The sequence below is a fragment of the Carcharhinus amblyrhynchos genome, chromosome 1 (genome assembly GCF_965287045.1).
Source record: "Carcharhinus amblyrhynchos chromosome 1, sCarAmb.v2.hapA, whole genome shotgun sequence".
Lineage (NCBI taxonomy): Eukaryota > Metazoa > Chordata > Chondrichthyes > Carcharhiniformes > Carcharhinidae > Carcharhinus > Carcharhinus amblyrhynchos.
The window spans coordinates 29816675-29839174 of NC_137324.1; the positions used below are offsets into that span (position 1 = coordinate 29816675).

Below are 22500 nucleotides of genomic sequence, written 5' to 3' on the forward strand. Positions count from 1 at the left end.
TCAACTTCAATGCTCTTGAGATCAAACCTAATGTTTTTCGTAAAGAAGGCGGCTAAGAGGGGATCTTATTGAAACATATAAGATGATTAGAGGTTTAGATAGGGTGGATAGTGATAGCCTTTTTCCTCGGATGGAGAAAGCTAGCACGAGGGGGCATGGCTTTAAATTAAGGGGGGGTAGCTACAGGACGGATGTCAGGGGTAGGTTCTTTACCCAGCGGGTGGTGAGGGATTGGAATGCCCTGCCTGCTGCAGTTGTAAATGCGTCTAGTTTGGGGGCGTTTAAGAGATCTCTGGATAGGTTTATGGACGAAAAGGGATTGGTATAGGCTAGTGGGTCATTGTTTTTGTAACTGGTCGGCGCAACATCGTGGGCCGAAGGGCCTGTTCTGCGCTGTAATGTTCTATGTTCTATGTTCTATGTAATCCATTCATGGGATGCGGTCATTGCTTGTAGCATTTATACCCAATGTCTAATCGCCCTTGAGGTGGTGGTGATGAACTGCCTTCTTGAAATGCTGCAGTTTTAATTATTTTATATTGTGCAGTACCTTTCACTGATCCGTGTACATGGACACCAAAATTAATTCTCTCCTCCACAACAACTTGTCTCTCCCTATTACAGAAAATTCTGATCTGCCATTCCGTATGCAACTTATTTTAAAAATTAGAAAGCTAGAATGTTTGTGTTTTCTCCTAAAACGTGTTCATGGTGAAATACAGAGCGGATTGGATTGGATTGGATTGCCTCACTAGCAAGTTTGAAGGTGGGGTCGTTCCTGCAATTTGAAACATGTGCCCTACGTGAGCCATGTGTAGAGTACTGGGCGAGGTTTAACACTTACTTTCTAAAAACAGCACGTAAATGAAAGAACATCTGAATTAGGAGCAGGAGTAGGCTGCTCAACCCTTTGATTCTTGGTGGAAATGAGTCCAACCAATGTGTTAATCATAAAATAGAATTATTTCTAGGTCAAATAAAGCACAGAGTTCAATTTTTGTTCTGACAATGGGAACTCAATGTTGGGATAATTTCCATGTCCCGAACTCTCACGGTGTGAGAATGACAAGTATACTAGCATATTTGACTTAAAGATCGATTAATGGCCAGATCGACGATGCTGGAAGAACTCTTCAGCAATGCTGTCAACGAGAGGGAGGACACCTCAGGATCAAGGCTCTCTCAGAACTTCTATGATCCTGCAACCTAAAAATGGTCACAGTTGCCAGAACAACGCCATGATGAGGAATTTCTCCGTAGGGAATTACTTGTAAGTCAAATGAAGGTAAGAGCAAGGGCTATTTATGCTTATATAAATGATAATGAAACAAGATTTCCCAGTCTGCTGCTGCAAAACTGCCATCTTCCTCTGGTTGTGTTTTGGCTGCTGCAGGGACCGTGCTTGTTGACTGCAAAATTCTGGTACAGGACATAGTCTTCAATAGGGTGGCCAGGAGCCATCAAATACCAGTCCCTTGGAAAATAAGACAGATGGCTTGGTGATGTCAGCAAGCCAGCACACCAGCCAGCAGCTGGGAATTCTACATCTATCCATCTCTGGAGCCAATCAAATATTCAGCCCCTAAAACCAACATACTGAGTACAAACAATAAATAAAAGTTAGACAATAGGGGATTTAATACAGCCTTTCTAGAATGTTCTTGACTGATGAACTGAAATTAAAAGAAAACATTGTCCTTGAAAGGACCAATAACTTGTCTGGCTAGAGCTAAAAGGTTACTGAAGATTAAATGTGTGTGCAAGTGTGTCCAAATTTACCCAGATCAACCTCCATAGTCTGATCTTTGTAACACTAAAAATGTTTATTTTCCCACCCAACATATGAAAAACAATTAATCACAAGTACTAATTTTACTTCTCTTCTGAGTATTAGTGTCACCTCAGGAGATTTCCAATTCTGCACTGAGACTTCTTATAACAAAAGAAAAACCTGAAGCTTAAATAATCTAATTGTAACATTCACTTAATGATACCAATCATTGATCAACATTAGAATCCCAACTGGCTATTTTCAAGTTAAAGCTTCCAGAGCAAATGCTGGCAAGGTTTTGACCAGCTTTCCAGCAAGACTCTCAAGATAACCATTATAAACAGAAACTCCCGCTGTCAGCTGGGGACACTGAACAAACTACAGCATGTCAGATGGTGGATTGGCTGAGGCGAGTTAACTCAGCATACACCCGAGGAAACCCTTGGCTTAGTCGTGCAATATATGTGGCTTTTGTTGCCTGCAAAATAAGGCCACGTAGATTATGGTAGTTAAACTGAACAAGCGTGCATTCTGCAAACTCTCATTTATGACGTCCATAGTCAAATAACTTACTAACTATGGGCAACATGGTAGCACAGTGATTAGCACTGCTGCTTCACAGCTCCAGGGACCTGGGTGCAATTCCTGGCTTGGGTCACTGTCTGTGTGGAGTTTGCACATTCTCCCCATGTCTGCGTGGGTTTCCTCCGGGTGCTCCAGTTTCCTTCCACAGTCCAAAGATGTGCGGGTTAGGTTGATTGGCCATGCTAAAATTGCCCTTAGTGTCATGAGATGCCTAGGTTAGAGGTATTAGTGGTTAAATATGTAGGGATATGGGGGTAGGGCCTGGGTGGGATTTTGGTCGGTGCATACTCGATGGACCAAGTGGCCTCTTTCAGTACTGTAGGGATTCTCTGAACACAAAACACATCACACGAGCAAGGTATTTGAAGAGCCACCATCTTGATGTCTTCAGGAAAAAAGGGTTAGAAATAGAATCATAGCATCTTTACTGTGCCATTCGGCCCATTAAGTCTGCACCGAAAACAATCCCACCCAGGACCTTCCCTGTGTGTTGACCTGTTAGTCCTGACAGAAAGGGGCAATTTAGCATGGAGAATCAACTTAACCCACACATCTTGGAGTATGGGAGGAAACTGAGCACCTGGAGGAAACCAGATAGATTTCTGGTAAGGATACACAACAACACCTCCTCCGATATCTCAACACTGGTGCCCCACAAGGTTTCCTCCCATAGTCCAAAAGATGTGTCGGCTATAAGCCTTGGCCATGCTAAATTTTCCCTTAGTGTATCTGAACAGGTGCCGAGTGTGGCGACTAGGGGATTTTCACTGTAACTTAATTGCAGTGTTAATGTAAGCCTACTTGTGACACCAATAAATAAACTAAATTAAAAATTTTGTATGTCCACTATGACTCTCACCAACTTCTACAGATACACCGTGGAAAGCATTCTTTCTGGCTGTTTCATAGCTTGGTGTAACTCCCATCTATCTAAGACCGCAAGAATCTACAAAGGGTCGTGAACGATTACGCAATAATTGTAATACCCTAGCTATGACTGTAAACTATATTCTACACTCTCTCCTTTCCTGCTCTATGATGCTTTGTCTGTAAAGTGTGCAAGAAACAATACTTTTCACTGTATGCCAATAAAGGTGACAATAATAAAAATACCCACGCAGACACAGGGAGAAGGTGCAAACTCCAGACAGTCACCCAAGGCCAGATTTAAACCAGGTCCCTGACGCAGTGAGGGTAGCAGTCCTTAACACAGTGCCACCATGTCACCTCAAACATTATGCAGAAAGGTACGCAGAAGCTTTTATGCTCTGCTGAAAGTATTCCTTTACTCAATTATTGTAATGTTTGAATATTAAAACTCACCTAGACTTGTAGGTTTAATGAGCACATCCAACACATCATAAAAGGGTATGCTTTTCAACTGGACATCTGGATGGACAGGATGGATGGAAGGAGAAGCTTCTTGCATTTCGATATTCGGTTTAGTCTCATGCAGCAACACAGAGCTAACCAATGGAGATGAGGTCTGAGGTGTGGCTGATGTGGATGCTGAAGAATGTGCAATGCCAGAGGTTAACTCAGAGTCAGCTGAAAGATTATTGTCCAAAGAGAAAACTGAAGACTTTATGGCTGACAAGTCAGCAAGACTTTCAATAGTTCTAGGGAAACGCCGCCTGTAGAGTTCCTTAATCTTGATCTGAACAGCTGGACTACAGCCACTCTTTAACAGGTGGAGTGCTCTTACAAGGAGCTCATGTTTGCGACCACTTTTGTTACGACCAGCAAAACCCAACAACACTTGAAGTTCTGAGACACGAAAACTGGAAACCATATTCTGAAAGAAAGAAAGAAAGAAGCAATCATAGAATCATAGAATCCTTACAGTGCAGAAGGCAGCCATTTGGCCCATCAAGTCTGCACCTGCCACAATCCCACCCATGCCCTATTCCTGTAACCTCTCATATTTACCTTGCTAATCCCCTAACACTAGGGTCAATTTAACATGGCCAATCAACCTAACATGCACATGACTAGACTGTGGGAGGAAACCCACGCAGACACGGGGAGAATGTGCAAACTCCACACAGACAGTGACCCGAGGCCAGAATTGAACCCAGGTCCCTGGTGTTTTGAGACAGCAGTGCTAACCACTGTGCCCCCAACCTAAACATTTTCATCAACCCCCAATGTTTGGCCTTAGTAACTTTTTAAACCCATAATTCTTAATCCTGAGAAAATTAACAATTTACAAATTAAGTGCTTTTGCAGTACGCTACACAGCCTATATAGAAACTGTTTTCTCAAAACTGGAAAATGATGTTGGAATTTGTTTAGCTTTGTCACAACTGTATAGGTTTTACATTGGGCAAATGGCTACCTGCATTCCTTTAATAAATTCTATTTCAACACATAGATAAACATATAAACTAAATTTAAAGCCTTTTCCGGTCATTGAGAATTGAAATGGGAACATTTCAGCATTCAAGCCAACTGGCAGGTGAGTTTTTCTTCACATTACAATGATAAACTAAGGTTTGCTTTAAAGCCAAACCCCAGAAAATAAAACTAACCAACATTTTGCACAAGCTACTGGTGAATCCCTGACACAAGAAATGCTAGACCACAGAGAGATCAAAGTCCATCAAATTTCTACTACCCTGGAGCCATATAAAACAATGGCAATGGAGCTGTTGACTAATCATAGCATTCAATCGCCATTAATTGGTCTAAAATAAACTCAAACATAACAAAAGGGAACCTCAGGGATGGACTGTATTGAGGACCATATATCCAAAGTCACATTATTCTTTTCCACATGTCTCAAATTACTCAAATATTCTATCCTAAAAAGTTTTCTTTGAAATAAAATCTAATTCTTACTTAAATCTATTAATACTAATTGCTTCTTCGATTTCTCCAAGTAACCTGCCCCTCACGGTTTATATTTTTGCCCATTTTTATAAGAGGAGAGAAGTTAAGAATAAGTGAGGTAATCAGAACTTACTTTAAGTGTTACTCTTCGTACAGTCCCTTTGTTTGTGAAATAATGTAATTCAATGATTCGTATTTGATCTCACCTCAAAACGTTTCAGATTGTCTTCAGATGGCATACAGCAATACACATAAAGGGATATACAAAAGAAATGACATCCAATTTAAATCATGAGGCCAAAAGAGAAAATGCTGGAAAATCTTTTGGTTTCAGATTCCAGCATCTGCAGTAATTTGCCTAAATCATAAGAGGGCTTTGTTGTTACGTATTTGGGTCTTGTCAATTAAACACGGGAAAATCTCAGTTATCAAGCATGCTTCGAGAGCAGGAAGTGCCAATTAATCAAATATGCCAGTTAATTGAGATGTAAGGCGAGTCCAGGATGATCATGTGGGTATTGAGGTCTCAAGATGTGCAGAATGGTGTGAACTGACTGAACTGCAATGAGAGCAGATGGTGCTACAGACCATTGGGAAGCTGAGTCCAGACCAGACCAAGAACAGGCCACCAATAAATATCATTGGAGATGTCAAACTCACCAATCAAAAAACAGCCCTAACCAGACATCTGGTTAATAGAGTCCAGTTGGTAGCGTATTGGATAAAAAAATGTTATCGTAATCAGTAGCTAAACTACTCTGCTCAACATTGTTTACAGGACCAGCCAAAAGAATATCTATAGCAGGCCAGAAACTTTCAACAAGTGCTCATAAAAGTGTAGTGTTGCATATGTAATATAAATGGTTTTGCAAGCAGCACTCCCAATATAAGAACAAAGTAATCAGAACCTACAATAAATTATAGAGGACATGGAGTCAGAAGTTCATGTAGGGTCAACTAGTGCGCCAAGATTGCAAATAGTTTGGTTTAGCCTCAGACAGTGGCCAAATAGGGAGCTGAAACTGGTGGTGAGAACATAGAACTGGCCACAACATCTAAAGACGTTGGGAAAACAAACCAATGTTTAACCGGAACAAATTGTGGTTTACCAAGGGCTGGACATCAGAACAACAATCTACCAACAAAGGCACTGGGTGGGTCAAGAGGTGATGGAGAGGTATTGTCAACCTACATGTGGAACCTGATACTGTGTCTTCAGACGATGTAATCAAAGGGCAGCATGTGGATGAGAAATAGCATGGGGACAAGGATAGATCCCTGCGTGACTCCAATGACGACTGTCCTGGGGGCATTGGGAAAGGAAAGAACAGAAGTCATTGCAGGAGATTATCTGCCTGTGACTAGATATTCCAATGTGAAACGACAAAAAGACAGCTTCACTCAGCTGGCTTTCAGAGATGGCAAATACAATTACATCAGTTAGTCAAGCTCTTTGTGTATATTAAAAGCAGACCTTTTTTATGATAACAATGTATTTGCCCAACTAACTTGCAAACAACTATATCAAACTCTCTATTCCAATGAGAGTGTACTTCTTTCATCATAACCTTACCATGCAAATTCCAGGATAGAGCAGGTCTACCAGTTTCAGCTACTAACTCTAGCAGACTGGGCTTTAGCAATCTCAACATGAATCAACTCTCCAACCTGAAGCAAACTCAGGAAAATTTACTTACTACGTGTAACTAAACCATACAAACATATGAAGTTATTTGTGTCACAAGCAGACTTACATTAACACGGCAATAAAGTTACTGTGAAAAGCAGGAGTAGGCTTCTCAGCCCTTTGAGCCTGCTCAAGCGGTCAATAAGATCATGGTTGACCTGACTGTAATTTCATGTTCTTATCCCTGATACCCTTTCATCCACTTCTTAATCAAAAATCTATCCAGTGCTGCCCTAAAAATATTCAAAGATTTTGCTTCCACTGAATTTTGAGGAACAGAGCTCCAGAGATTCACAACCCTCTGAAAAAATTTCCACCTCTCTCTTAAATGAGCAACCTCATTTTTAAACAGTGCTTTCTAGATGCTCTGACAAGAGGAAACATCTTCTCCATCTTATCAACACCCCCCAGGATCTTCGATCAAGTTGCCTCTTACTCTTCTAAACCTTACCTCTCCAATTTCCTCACAAGACAACCTGCCCATTCTTCTTATTTGTCTCTTAAACCTTCTCTGAATCGCTTCTAATGCATTTACATTTTTCTTAAATGAGGAGACCAATACTGTACAAAATAAAAGCAAATTACTGTGGATGCTGGAATTTGAAACCAAAAGAGAAAATGCTGGAAAATCTCAGCAGGTCTGGCAGCACCTGTAAGGACAGAAAACAGCTGACGTTTTGAATCCAAATGACAAAGTTTGACAAAGGGTCATCTGGACTCAATGTCAGCTCTTTTCTCCCAATACTCTGCATACTATGCTGGACTACGAATGTTTGGTCATACACATTTAAACCACTACTTGAAGCTAGTCCATCAATACCAATAACCAATTTGTAACCCCAATATAATTGGATCATTTTTCACAACAAATTGAAAATACACTTCACTGACAACCTAGTGGGAAAATACAGTTTGACATCTATTTCTCACAAACATTATTTTTAGTACTAAACTAATTGCAGTCCAGTCCCACTGTGGAGTCTCTTCCTGCTTTTCCATCAGCTCACTATTAATATATTTTCACAAAAGAAGTGTTTAGTGGTATTAAATTGATGGTGGTATATTATATTTTTAGGCTTATATCACTGCCATCATGTTCATACTTACATTGCTCCCAGCTGGTCCCAAATATCATCTACAGTTTTCAAAATCAGTTGGCTTGACCTAACAGCAGACATCCCTTATTTGGATTCAAAACATCCAATCAGATTATGACACCTGAAATTTGACTATTTAAGTGTAAAGAAACCTCCCGCGGGATCTGAAGTTTTTAAAAAAATAATTTCATAAAGTAAACTTGACAAGATTAATTTGCCCTAAGGTTAAGAAGCCGGGAGAGGGGCAGACAGTTCAGATGCGTGTATAAAGGGAAATGCTTTATGAGCGAAGTTTTTTTTGAAATGGTCGTCCAAAAGACAGCTGACCTCAACATTACGAAAACTTCCGGAAAAAAACGAATATTTTTTATTTACTTGAATAAAACAGAAACATGAACTGATCTTAACATCATAAGATTCCTCACCTACAAGAAACCAGTCCAGAAATTATGGCGAAAATACCACAGAGCCTCCACATTAAAATTTACTGAAACGTTCCAGACAAAAGAGAACAAGTTTTCCCCGAGGGGGGAATAGCATCGCTGAAATGGCAGCGCTTCGAACTAAATTTTGAAATCACGAGTCTTAATTGCCGGAGATTGGGTGAGAAAGCAGACGTGAATAAACTGCCTGGTGAGAGGGAGAGGCTCCTCAGAGAAAAGGGAGGGAATTGTCAGCTCACAGGCCTGTGATCCCCAGCTCCGGCATTCCCTAACAGTACGGACCCGGGTGATTAGTTTCAGAGACATTCACTGGGGGTGACCGATTTAGTAGTTGTGGAGGGGAGAGTGCTTTTTTTTGAACGTCTCGGGACGCTTCACTGATCGGGACAGCTCCTTCCTCATGGTGTGTGCTCCACCCCGCGGAGCCCGCCGTTTCCAACCTGGCGCTCTTTCTCTCTCCCCTGTTTCCGCTTTCTCTTTCTCTCTCCCTCCCTCCCTGTCTCCCTCTCACTCCCTCTCCCACTCACTCAGCCACTCACCCTCAACTCGTCAAAATCCGCCATCTTTCGGCCCATCCCATTATGCACTGCGCCGAGGTCACGGACGTCACCAGAGCCATGACGTCACGACGTTCCACCTGGCCCCACCCTCGACTCCAAAACTTGCTACAGTGCAAACTGCTGATCACTCACCCTGCAGAGTGAATTGATTTGATTTATTATTGTCACACGTATTAGTATACATTGAAAAGTATTGTTTCTTGCACGGTATACTGAGAAAATATACCGTTCGTAGAGTGCAATTTTCATTTGTGGATATCATTGGCTGAAGTCCAACAGGTTTATTTGGTAGCCCAAGCTTTTGGAGTGTGGCTCCTTCTTCAGGCAAAGCAACACTCCGAAAGCTTGTGCTACCAAATAAACCTGTTGGACTTTAATCTGGTGTTGTGAGACTTCTTACTGTGCACACCCCAGACCAACACCAGCACCTCCACATCATCACTGGCTGACCAGATTTTTTTTTGCCCATTCGTAGTTACCCGAGGCAGTTGAGAGTGAACCAGATTATTGTGGGTCTGGAGTCACATGTAGGCCAGACCAGGTACGAACGGCAGTTTTCCTCCCTAAAGGGCAATGCTGAACCAGTTGGGGTTTTCCGATAGTTAACAATGGTTTTGTGGTCATCAGTAGATTCTTAATTTCAGATATGCTAATCCAAATTCCACCCTCTGCAAGGTGGGATTCAAACCCTGGTCCCCAGAACATTGCTGAGTCTCTGGATTAGTAGTCTAGTGAGGTATTGTCTCCCCGAAGTTGATCAGTTGAATATTCTTTTACAGTCAGACAAGTCTGGATGGTAGTTTAGAGGGGAGGCGATGACCCAGTGATCTTATCACTAGACTATTAATCCAGAAACTCAACTGATGTTCCGGATCTGATTTGATTTGATTTAGTATTGTCAAATGTATTAATGTACAATGAAAAATGCTGTTTCTTGCATGCTATACAAAGCATACTGTTCATAAAGAAGCAAAGGAGAGAGTGCAGAATGTAGTTCACAATCACAGCTAGGGTGTAGGGAAAGATCAACTTAATGCAAGTAGGTCTATTCAAAAGTCTGATGGCAGCAGGAAAGAAGCTGTTCTTGAGTTGCTTGGTATGTGACCTCAGACTTTGTATCTTTTTCCTGACAGAAGAAGGTGGAAGAGAGAATGTCTGGGATGCGTGGGATCCTTAAATATGTTGGCTGCTTTATCGAGGCAGCAGGAAGTGTAGACTGAGTCGTTGGTTGGGAGGATGGTTTGAATCATAGAACCCTATAGTGCAGAAAGAGGCCCTTCGGCCCATTGAGTCCCACCCAAGCCCTACCACCATATCCCTACATATTTTACCCACTAATCCCTCTAACCTACACATCCCTGGACACTAATGGGCAATTTTAGCACGGCCAATCAACCTAACCCGCACATCTTTGTGTAATGGATTGGGCTGCATTCACAATCTTTTGTAGTTCCTTGCTGTCTTGGGCAGAGCAGGAGGCACACCAAGCTGTGATTCAACCAGAAAGAATGCTTTCTATGGTGCATCTGTAAACATTGGTGAGGGTCATATCTGACATGCCAAATTTCCTTAGTCTTCTGAGAAAGTAGAGGCATTCGTGAGCTTTCTTAACTATAGTGCCAGCAAGGGGGGATATGGGGTTGGCGATCTGGACACCAAAAACTCTCGACAATTTCTACTTCGTGCCCATTGATGTAGAGAGGGGCGTGTTCACTATGCTTCCTGAAGTCGATGACAATCTCCTTCATTTTGTTGACATTGAGGGAGAGATTCTGGGGAGACATTCTGGGGATCCTGGTTTGAATCCCACCACGGCAGCTGGTGAAATTCAAATTCAATAAAAAATGTCTGGAATTAAGAATCTACTGATGACCATGAAACCATTGTCAATCGTCGGAAAAACCCATCTGGTTCGCTAATGCCCTTTAGGGAAGGAAATCTGCCATCCTTAGCCAATCTGGCCTACATGTAACTCCAGAGCCACAGCAATGTGGTTGACTCTCAACTGGCCTCCAAGAGCAACTAGGGATGGGCAATAAATGCTGACCAACCAGCGACGTCTATGTCTCACAAATGAATAAAAACAAAATATGTACTGGAAGTACTAGTTGAAGATGTTCTAAGTGCAAATAAAGTACTTAAAAAAATAAATTTGGAGAAATGCATACTTAAGTTTCCAACTTTGGGTGCCCCAAAGAATGTGAAATGCAGATGAATGCCCAGGTATGTCCTATACACACAAAAAAAGACAATTCCAACCCAACCAATTACTGTTGTGTCAGTCTACTCTTAATCAGTAGCAAAGTGATGGGAGGCGCCATTATAGTGCTAACAAGCGGCACTTACTCAACAATAACCTGCTCAGCGACACTTAGTTTGGGTTCCACCATATTACAACTTTGGTCTGAACACGGACAAAAGAGCTGAACTCCAGTGGTAAGGTGAGAGTGACTGCCCTTGCCATCAAGGCAGTGTCTGACTAAGTATCGCGTCACGCAGCCCTGACAACATTGTAGTCAATGGACATAAGAGGGAAAGCTCCACTGGTTGGAGTCATACCTAGCACAAAGAAAGATGATTGTGGCTGTTGGGAGGGCAATCATCTCAGTTTGAGTACATCACTGCAGGAGTTCTTCAGGGTAGTGTTCTAAACCCAAACATCTTCAGCTACTTTAGAACCAGTTATAAGGTCTGAAATGGGGGTGTTTGATGATAATTGCACAATGCTCAGCACTGTTCAAATCTCAGGTATTGAAGCAGTCTGTGCTCGTCTTCAGCAGGACCTGGACAACGTTCAGGCTTGGGCTAAGAAGTGGCAAGTAACACTCATGCCATATGAATGCTGGACAATGGCCATCTCCAACAAGAGAAAATCCAATCATCTCCCTTGTCATTTATTGACATTACTATCACTGAATCCTCCACTATCAAATTCTAGAGATTACCATTGACCAGAAACTGAATTGGACCAGCCATACAAATACCGTGGCTACAAAAGCAGGTCAGAGGCTAGGAACACTACAGCGAATAACTCATCCCCTGATTTCCCAAACCCTGTAAAAAGTCTGACAACACCAGGTTTAAGTCCAACCGATTTATTTGATAGTAAACTCACTAGCTTTCAGGTTAGCCCCTTCATCAGGTGAATGGATTTCCATTCACCTGACGAAGGGGCTAACCTGAAAGCTAGTGAGTTTACTATCAAATAAATCGGTTGGACTTAAACCTGGTGTTGTCAGACTTTTTACTGTGTTTACCCCAGTCCAACGCTGGCACATCCACATCATTCCCAAACCCTGTCCGGAATATGATGGAATACTCTCCACTTGCCTGGATGAATGCAGCTGTAACAACACTCATGAAGCTTGACACCACCTAGGACAAAGCAATCTGCTTGATTGGCACCTCATCCATCAACTTAAACATTTACTCAACCCACCAATGCACAGTAATGCACCAAAATGCACTGCAACAACTCACCAAGCCTCCAAACCCATGACCTCCACCACCTAGAAGGAATAACAACATTTGCAAGATTCCCTCCAATCCACACCCTGACTTGGAACTATACACTTTCAAAATTCTGGAACTCCCTAAAAGCGCTTGTGGTATTTCGACACTACAAGGAACGCAATGGTTTGAGAAGTTGGCTCACCACCATCTTTTCAAGGGCAATTAGAGATGGGCAAAGAATGCTGACCTTACCAGCGATTCTCACATCCACAGAAGATTTTTTTAAAATTGTCAACACAGTTTATGACAGTGAGATCAGTGGCCCTTGCATATCAGCATTTTCAGGCAAGAATGGGAGAAAATTAGACAATAAATGAAACTTTAGAGCACATAGAGTCCTAAATGAGCAAAAAAAAGTGAATATTGGTGAAAGTAAGCTGGGCTGCAAAGATAGTGTGACATAAAATGAACAGATTTACGTGGAAAAATGGCAAAAGAATGATACAGTTCTTCTTAAGTTTGAGATTTTTCAAGGCTACAAATATTAACACTCAGTCTTTAAGTTATAAATCCCTGCCGGTACCACATTCTCAAGGTCCCACCACAGATAACACAAATCTTTTCTCGAGAAAAGTGAGATAATAAATTCCAGACAAATTGAAATGAATAGAGTTTATCTGAAGATTTATGACAAAGGTTTCAGGAAAATGCGTAACAAAAGAGATTTGTTTTTACAATAAGAAAAAATAAACAAAATTTGTAATTAACTCAGGGTTTTCAAGTTATTGAAGTTTATAGCATAGAGACCATTCAGCCCATTGTGCCTTTGCCAGTCAGATGATAGACGCACAATTTAAAATTGCAACAAAACTTTAAATTTTGTCAACATGTGCCAACGTTGTTTCTGTAGTGGAGCCTTATTTACATTTATTTGGAAAGTTGCGAACAGAAACCACATCCCCCTTTAACAGCTCAATGATCTAGGAGTAGGAAATCAACCTAAAGGAGGAGAATCAGCATTCATGTTTATACTGATGACTCTCAAATTTACTCTCCACCATCTCTCCTGAGCTCGCCACTCTGTGCTATAGTTCTCTTCTGGCATCTATTCATGAATCGGTTGTATTCCCTCCAACAATACATTAGGAAGACTGAAGTCATTGCCTAAAATACATTCTGTCCCTTCATTCAGGTCATTAATATAGATTGAAAATAGCTGAGGTCCCAGCACTGATTCCTGTAGCATGCCACTGTTCAGTAGTTTCTTGCTAACTTCAAAATGATCCATTTGTCTGAATGCGATTACTGTCACTAGAGAGGTAGTGCTTGATCGACTAGCGGGACTGATGGTGGACAAGTCCCCAGGACCGGACGGAATGCATCCCAGGGTTCTGAAGGAAATGGCAGAGGTAATAATGGATGCCTTAGTGATTATTTACCAAACTTCGCTGGATTCCAGGGAAGTGCCGGAAGATTGGAAAACGGCTAATGTTACGCCACTGTTTAAAAAAGGTAGCAGGCAAAAGGCAGGGAATTATAGGCCAGTTAGTTTAACGTCTGTTGTTGGAAAAATGCTTGAATCCGTCATCAAAGAAGAAATAGCGAGGCACCTAGAGAGGAATTGTTTGATAGAGCAAACGTTAAGGGGAAGTCGTGTTTGACGAATTTATTGGAATTCTATGAGGACGTGACTAGTGCTGTAGACAGAGGGGAACTGGTGGATGTAGTGTTTCTCGATTTTCAAAAGGCGTTTGATAAGGTGCCGCACAAAAGGTTGCTTCAGAAGGTTAGGGGGCATGGAGTTGGGGGTAAGGTGTTCGCGTGGATAGAGGATTGGTTGTCTAATAGGAGGTAGAGAGTTGGTATCAATGGGTGGTATTCTGATTGGCGGTTGGTGACTAGTGGAGTGCCGCAGGGATCGGTGCTGGGGCCTCAGCTATTTACCATTTATATAGATGATCTGGAGGAGGGGGCTGAGTATAGGGTGTCAAAATTTACTGATGACACGAAGATGAGTGGAAAAACAAATTGTGCGGAGGGTGTGGAAAGTCTGCAGAGGGACCTAGATAGGCTGAGCGAGTGGGCGAGGACCTGGCAGATGGAGTACAATGTTAGCAAGTGTGAGGTTATCCACTTTGGCACTTACTATTTAAAGGGCAAAAAGCTGCAGCATGCTACGGTGCAGAGGGACCTGGGGGTCCTTGTGCATGAGTCGCAAAAACCCAGTCTGCAGGTGCAGCAGGTGATCAAGAAGGCGAATGGGATGCTGGCCTTTGTAGCGAGGGGGATAGAATATAAAAACAGGGAGGTCTTGCTGCAACTGTACAGGGCATTAGTGAGGCCGCAGCTGGAGTACTGTGTGCAGTTCTGGTCGCCGCACTTGCGCAAGGATATTTTGGCTTTGGAGGGAGTGTAGAGGAGGTTCACTAGGCTGATACCGGAGATGAGGGGGTTGGACTATGAAGAGAGACTAAATAGACTGGGTCTGTACTCGTTGGAGTTTAGAAGGATGAGGGGGGATCTTATAGAGACATATAAGATAATGAAAGGGATGGATAATGTAGAGGTAGAGAGATTCTTCCCGCTCAGAAAGGACAGCAGGACTAGTGGGCACAGCCTCAAGATAAGTGGGGGCAGTTTAGAACGGAGTTGAGGAGGAACTTCTTCACTCAAAGGGTGGTGAATCTCTGGAATTCTCTGCCCGTTGAAGTGGTGGAGGCTACCTCGCTAAATATATTTAAGACACGGGTAGATAGGTTTTTGGTAGACAAGGGAATTAAGGGTTATGGGGAGAAAGCAGGAAAGTGGAACTGATGCACTTCAGATCAGCCATGATCTTATTGAATGGCGGGGCAGGCTCGAAGGGCTAGATGGCCTACTCCTGCTCCTACTTCTTATGTTCTCATGTTCTTATGTTCTCTTTGTTTCAGATTAGTTAGCCAATCTTCCATCCCCAATATCTTTTGTGGATGTGAGAATCACTGGTAAGGCCAGCATTTGTTGCCCATCTCTAATTGCCCTTGAAAAGATGGTGGTGAGCCAACTTCTCAAAACCGTTGCAGTCCATGTACAGTCCGTTAAACCACAAGCGCTTTTAGGGAGTTCCAGAATTTTGAAAGTGAATAGTTTCAAATCAGAGTGTGGATTGGAGGGAATATAATAATATATTATCCCCAAAGCCATAAGCTTTAACCTCGTGCAATAACCTTTAATGTGACATCTTATCAAGTGTCTTTTGGAATTTCAAGTACACACATCTACTGGTTCCTCTTTACCCAACCTACTTATTACTTCCTCAAAAAACTTTAACACATTTTTAAACACTTTCCTTTAATAAAGCCATGTTGGGTCTTCTTGATAATATTATGATTTTTAAAATATCCTGCTACTACTTCCTTTGTAATAGATTCCTGCATTTGTCAATGATAGATGGTAGGCTAACTGGCCCACAGTTTCCTGCTTCTGTCTCCCTCCTTTCATGATGAGGATGTTATATCTGCAGTTTTCCAATTTGCTGGGACCTTTCCAGAACTTAGAGAATTTTGGAAGATTGCAATCAACGCATCCACACTATATCTGCAGCGACTTCTTCTAAGACTCTTAGATGCAGACCATCAGATTCAAAGGACTTGTTAGCCTTTCATACTATTAGTTTCCCTAGTTCCTTCCCTCTTTTTACCTCTTGATTTTTTATTTTTCTTGGGATAATTTTAGCCTCTTCTACGAAGAAAACAATTAAAAAATACATGTTCATTTCCTTATTTTTCATTATTAATTCCCTAGTCTTATTATTTAAGTGGTTTTCTTCCTCTTCACATACTTGTAGAAGCTGTTACCATCTGTTTTTACATTATTTATTAAATTTTACCTTTTTTTAGTAAACATTTATAATATATATTCTAACTTCTTGCTATTTCTTGTCATCCTTTACTGGTTTCTAAAATTTCTGCCTACAACTAATCTTTGCAGCATTGTATGCATTTTCGTTCAATTTGATACATTCTTAACTTCCTTATTTAACTACAGCAGGAACTTCTTGTAGAATATTTCTTTCTCAAGGAATATATTTTTGTTGAGAGTTATGAAATATTTCCTTAAATGTTTATCATTACTTTTCTACTCTCTTTCCTTTTAATGTGTTTTCCCAGTCCACTGTAGTCATCTCTGTCCTCATACCTTTGTAATTGCTTTTATTTAAATTTCAGACACTAGTTTCAGACCCAGGTTTCTCATACTCAAACTGAATGTGAAATTTTAACATGCTGTGATCACTTTTCTTGATCACTTGCTGTGAGATCTAGTTAATCTTGCTTGATTATGCATTACCAGGTCTGTACCCTGTTTGGTTCCACAACATATTGTTTTAAGAAAATGTCCCATATATACTCTATAAATTTGTCCTAAGGACTACCTTTGCCAACTCGATTTGTCCAATCTATATGAAGATTTAAATCATCCATGATTATTGCAATAGTTTTCTCACAGGCCCCCACCCTTGATATATGCGCTGTCCGTTTCTATTTCTTATCTCCACCAAATCTGATTCTACGTCTTGATCTTTTGATTCAGAATCATATTTCATTACTGAATCGATCTCTTCCTTATTAGCAACTACCCCAAATCTTTTTCCTTTCTTACTATCCATTTGAAAGGTCAAATGCTCTTAAATATTTTCAGATCCCAGCCTTGGTCAACTTGTAACAACTACGTGTTGGTTAATGGCGATCATACCTTGCCCATTTATTTCTATTTTTGCCAACAATTTATCCATCTTGTTATGAGTTTCATGCATTCAGAATAACATAATTGAAAAAAAACTTTAAATCCTTGCTTAAGTCTGGAGGGGTTAGGATCAGTGTGGCAGGCTGAAGGACAAAATAAGTTTTGGATAGCTGGGCCGTCACCTCTATCTCCTCATTGTTTGAATGATGTCAGTCACTGATGTCCGGCCTTGCTCAGAGCTAGTCAAACTTACACCAAAAGAACAAATTGGAAGATTTGCGATAGGGTGGAGAGGTTAAAGATCAAAGGAGATGATGGCGCAAAGCAAAAGGTGATGGTCATGAGATAAGCAAAATGCGTGATCATAGATAAGATAGTTACTAAATCTAAAAAATAATCTTAGGAGAAAATATCTTTAATCAGCGAGAGGCTAGAATGTGGAATTTGCTACTACGTGATATAAAAGCAAAAAACTGCCCCAATGTACTCTATGAACGGTATGTTTTGCCTGTATAACGCAACAAGAAACAATACTTTTCACCATCCCAATACACGTGATGATAATAAAAACAAATCTGAATTAAAAAAATGGAAAAAGCAGAGTTCTCCTGCGGCCACCGCTGATTGGACCAGGCGTCCCCCGGGGTGGGAGGGAATGTGATTGGTGGATCCTCATGTCAATCACAGGCCGGGGGGGTGGGGGGCGGGGCTGGCTCTCCGATTCTCCGGGGGGGGGTGCTCGTTGTCAATGTTTGAATTCGAGCTGGAAGGAGCATTAAAAGCGGCGCCATGTCTCTGGAACTCTCCTACCAAACATTAAAAACTGCGCACCAAGCCAGGGAGGCGGTAAGGCAGGGCGCTGCGGCTTCCAAATGGGAAGTTTTTAATCAATGTGGCAGTTTAATTTCTCCCCCTCCTCCCCCCCGCGGTGATCTGTCACTCAATTCACTCTGTGAGTTAGTCAGGGTGTGAGTGCAGTCAGTTTGTTATCTAATTCGCTCTGTCAGTTAGTCAGGGTAATAGTGTGAGTGCAGTCAGTTTTTGTCAGGAGGTTTTGAGCAAACTGATAAGGATTCAGTTGCTTCAACATTAAATTTAAGATTAACCTTAAATTTAATTGTTTTACCATTTAAATTAATAGCGACCTGCTCCTATCTTAATGGAGTTACAATATTAAGTGTTAATAATCATGCAGTCTGGAATTATTATTCACACTGTTTTGTAGGGTTTTTTTGAGTTTTAATTGTCTGTTCCCCAGTCACCAAAAAACTTTGGTTTAAAACACCAGGAGAGAAGCCGGACAAAAGCAGAGGAGATGTATCACTGAATTGAAGTTTAATTTTTATATGTCAGACACAGTGGAAGGGCGAGTTTTTATTTTTATTTGATGTTGAAGTTTGCTGAGAGCGTTGGGCTGCTGGAGTCGGCCGTTTCCATAGAGACGGCGTGACTCTGGAGCGCCCCCAGCCGCACGGGAAGAGTTCCTGCCTCTTACCTGGAGGGGAGGAGAAGGAACTTGGATCAGGCAAGCTGTAGTCTCCCTCCCTCTCTCTTTAAGTACCATGCTCTGGGAGGGCATTGGCGACCCTAGACATCCGTGTTAATCTTGCTCTGGAGGCGTAGGAGGCACGATGGCACAATAGTTAGCACTGCTGCCTCACAGCGCCAGGGACCCGGGTGCGATTCCCGTCTTGGGTCACTGTCTATGTGCAGTTTGCACGTTAACCCCGTGTCTGCGTGGGTTTCCTCCGGGTGGTTTCCTCCCACAGTGTGAAAGGCGTGCTGGTTAGGTGCATTGACCGGAACAGGTGCTGGACTGGCGCTTTAGGGGAATTTCACAGTAACTTCATGGCAGTATTGATGTAAACCTTACTTGTGGTTAATAAATTGTCATCTTCCTTGGCAGTACAAAAGTCTGAGATCACTTACCAACCGACTCAAGAACGTTTTCCCTGTTGCTATCCCATTTTTGAATAGACCTACCATATATAAGTTGATCTTTCTCTACACCATAGCTATGACTGTAATACTAATACCCTCTCCTTTCCTTCTTCCCTATGTACTCTATGAATGATGTGGAGATGCCAGCGTTGGACTAGGGTGAGCACAGTTAGAAGTCTCACAGTACCAGGTTAAAGTCCAAGCTTTCGGAACACTACTCTTTCATCAGGTGAGTTGGCTCACCTTATGAGGGAGCAGTGTTCTGAAAGCTCATGATTCCAAATAATCTGTTGGACTTTAACCTGGTGATGTGAGACTTCCTAGTGTACTCTATGAATGGTATGCTTTGTCTGTATAGCATGCAAGAAACAATACTTTTCACTTTATCCCATATGTGACAATAATAAATCAAAACATTCATAAAATATCTATAGCGAAGAAGGAAGCCATTCAACCAATCATGTCTGCATGGATTCTCTGACAGAGCATCCCGCCCAGGCCCTCTCCCTATAACTTCACATTTTTACCTCACTAATCCCCTTAAGCTACACATCCTGGACACTAAAGAGCATGGTCGATCCATTTAACCTTCACATCTTTGGATTGTGGGAAGAAACCGGAGCACCCAGAAGAAGCCCATGCAATTATGGGGAGAACATGAAAATTCCACACAAACAGTCACCCAAGACTGGAATCAAACTTGGTCTCTGGTGCTGTGAGGCAGCAATGCTAGCCACTGTGCCACCATGCCCCCTTCCTCCAGTTTGTAAGGCTGTTGATCATTCTCTTCTACCAACTTTCTTTCTCATCATCATCAGACTTTCCAAATCACAATTTCTTATTACATGCTGAAGAAATTCCAACTACCTCTTCCTGATCTTGGACAGCAGAGTTCCGTTGGTCTCAAATTTTACTCTCAGTCTCTTCATTGGTAATGTGATCTCTCCGAGATATAGTCATTATTCGCCTCAAAATCCACAACTCTGCAGTCTAAATTCTCCCTGTTGCTTCACTGATCATCCAACACTTGCTTACTTATGTCAAAATTGGTGTGATGTAACATTTCAGGATTCTCAGCTTTTGATTTCAACTTGAGTTAATCATGCATAACCTTTTTAACTTTTTGAAGTGCATCTTTGTCCATTCCAATCCTTTGTCTTATTTCTTGATCATACTTTCTGTCCAATGTTAGTTTATCTACCTGTGTGACCTTTTCTTTCTTCACTGTGATCTTGCATCTGGTATTATTTGCTTTCTGGACACTACTAGATATTTTGTTTTCTTACAATTTAAGCTCAGCTCTCTCTTCTCACTTTTACTCACTACTGTATTGAAAATGTTTCTCTTCAAATCGGCAATAAGAAGTGTATGTGCAACACCCATCCATATGTCATGTCTAACTCAGTCATTATTTGCGTGTGACAAAATTGTGGGCAAGTATTGGTGTCAGTTTGTATCTGACATGCTATCTTCTCTGTACCGCCTACACCATGAACTAACTCTCCAGGCTATTTGCTGTATACCTTCCAGTTGAACATCCACACAATTAACATCAAAGCTCGAGCAGTCAAATGTTTTCTTCCTCCAGCTGTTGAACATCAGCAAAATGAATCTTTCACTCATGCCTGTTGTAATATAAAACTTTACTTAAAAGCATGGGACATGGGCATTTCTGGCTAGCTAGCATTTATTGCCAACCCCTAGTTGGCCTTGAAATTGAGTGGCTTGCTAGGCCATTTCATGGGAAAGTTCAGAGTCAACCATATTACTGTGGCTCTGCAGTCACATGTAGGTTAGACCAGGTGAGGACAACAGATTCCCTTCCCTAAAGGATGTGCGTGAACCAGATGTGTTTTTTCTGACCATTTATATGGTCATCAGTAGATTCTTCATTTTTTTTTTGTGGAACTCAAATTTCATCGCTTGCTATGATGGGATTTGAACTGGGTCACCAGAACGTTAGCTGAGTTTCTGGATTGATAATCTAGTGATAATACCAGTAGGCCATCACCTCCCCAAGTGTGTCATGTTATCCAGTGACAGTTTCACTTTGGTTTTTGAGCCAAACACAGCAGACAGCTTTGCTGATTTGATTTATTATTGTCACATGCATTGGGATACATTGAAAAGTATTGTTTCTTGCATGCTGTACAGACAAAGCGACTGTACATACGGAAGGAAAGGACAGAGTGCAGTGTTACAGTCATAGGGTACAGAGAAAGATCTACTTAATGCAAGGTAGGTCCATTCTAAAATCTGATGGTTGTAGGGAAGAAGGCTGTAGGCCTTCTGATGGTTGTAGGGAAGAAGGTTGTAGGCTGTTCTTGAGTTGGTTGATTCGTGTCCTCTGATTTTTGTATCTTTTTTCCAATGGAAGAGAGTATGTCTAGGGTGCATGGGGTTCTTAATTATGCTGGCTGATTTTCAATGGGTGGGAGGCTGGTTTGAGTGATAGACTGGCCTTCGTTCACGACCCTTTGTAGTTTCTTGTGAGAAAGTCTTAGTCTTCTGAGAAAGTAGAGGCATTGTTACTGATGAAACTATTAAATCAAGGATGTGGCTGCCTGAAATGCATGTCGGTGAAACCTGTAAATTATTATAAATTTGGGGCATTGTTTATTTTTTAATTAGCAGAGACTGGTGGTCTTTATTAGTCAGTACCTATCATATTAATCTTGCTCGTAGTCAATTTTATAGAAAAATCACTTTTACGGCACATTTTGAGATCCAGCTTTTCGTCTTGCAGAAAAATGAAAGTATCCAACAACTTGCATTGTTATAACACTGATAACATTGTGAAATATCCCAAGGTGCTCCATGGAAGTGTTAGCATATAACATTTGGCAGGAAATGGTTAAGATAGATGATCAAAATCTTGATCAAGAGGTCAGTTTTAAAAAAATTGTGGCAAGTGGAAAGGTCTATGGAGGGAATTCCAGATCTTGGAGCTTAGGCAGTTGAAAGCAATGCTGCTAATTAGGAATAATTAAATAAGGGATGCATTATTTGGAAGCCAGAATTGGAGGAGTGTAGAGATCTGAAGGTTGTAGAGCTGGAGGAGATTAGAGAACACAAGAAAAAGAAGCAGGAGTAGATCATACAGCCCATCGAGCCTACTCCACCATTCAATAGGATCATGGCTGATCTTGGCATAAACTCCTCTTTCCCACCTGCCCGCTAAATCCATTGGTTTTCTGAGAGACCACAAATCTATCTTTCCAAGCCTTAAATGTACTCAACAATGGAGCATCTACAACCCTCTTGGTAGCAGCTTCCGAAGATTAACAACCCATTGAGTGAAATATTTTACCCTCAGCTCAGTCCTAAATGATTGTTGCCTTTGCAACATAATCCACCTCTTTTAATCTAATACTATCCTTGACTCCTGAGTGAATCATGGACAGAGCCT

General features: G+C 41.5%; 2 protein-coding genes across 9 annotated transcripts in view; one reads left to right on the forward strand and one right to left on the reverse strand.

The window, feature by feature from the left end:
• The window catches only part of pias2 (protein inhibitor of activated STAT, 2), a 46667-nt gene extending 37645 nt beyond the window's left edge, over positions 1-9022 (reverse strand). The window contains exons 1-3 of one of the 4 annotated variants that reach the window (XM_080204360.1): positions 8955-8970; positions 7983-8055; positions 3680-4151 (exon numbers count right to left, since the gene is read on the reverse strand). In XM_080204360.1, the coding sequence (XP_080060486.1) occupies positions 3680-4148 (469 nt within the window). In that variant the 5' untranslated portion in view covers positions 4149-4151; positions 7983-8055; positions 8955-8970. Of the gene's footprint in view, positions 1-3679; positions 4152-6380; positions 6474-7982; positions 8056-8397; positions 8899-8954 lie in introns of those variants that run through there. The other 3 variants (XM_080204166.1, XM_080204251.1, XM_080204325.1) reach the window with 3 other exon arrangements.
• Positions 9023-17896: 8874 nt separating this feature from the next.
• katnal2 (katanin p60 subunit A-like 2) overlaps positions 17897-22500 on the forward strand; it is a 55677-nt gene continuing 51073 nt past the window's right edge. For 4 of the 5 annotated variants that reach the window (XM_080205031.1, XM_080204942.1, XM_080205201.1 and 1 more), the window contains exon 1: positions 17897-17996. In XM_080205031.1, coding sequence (XP_080061157.1) covers positions 17940-17996 — 57 coding nt within the window. In that variant the 5' untranslated portion in view covers positions 17897-17939. The remainder of the gene's footprint in view (positions 17997-22500) is intronic. The other variant, XM_080205114.1, reaches the window with a different exon arrangement.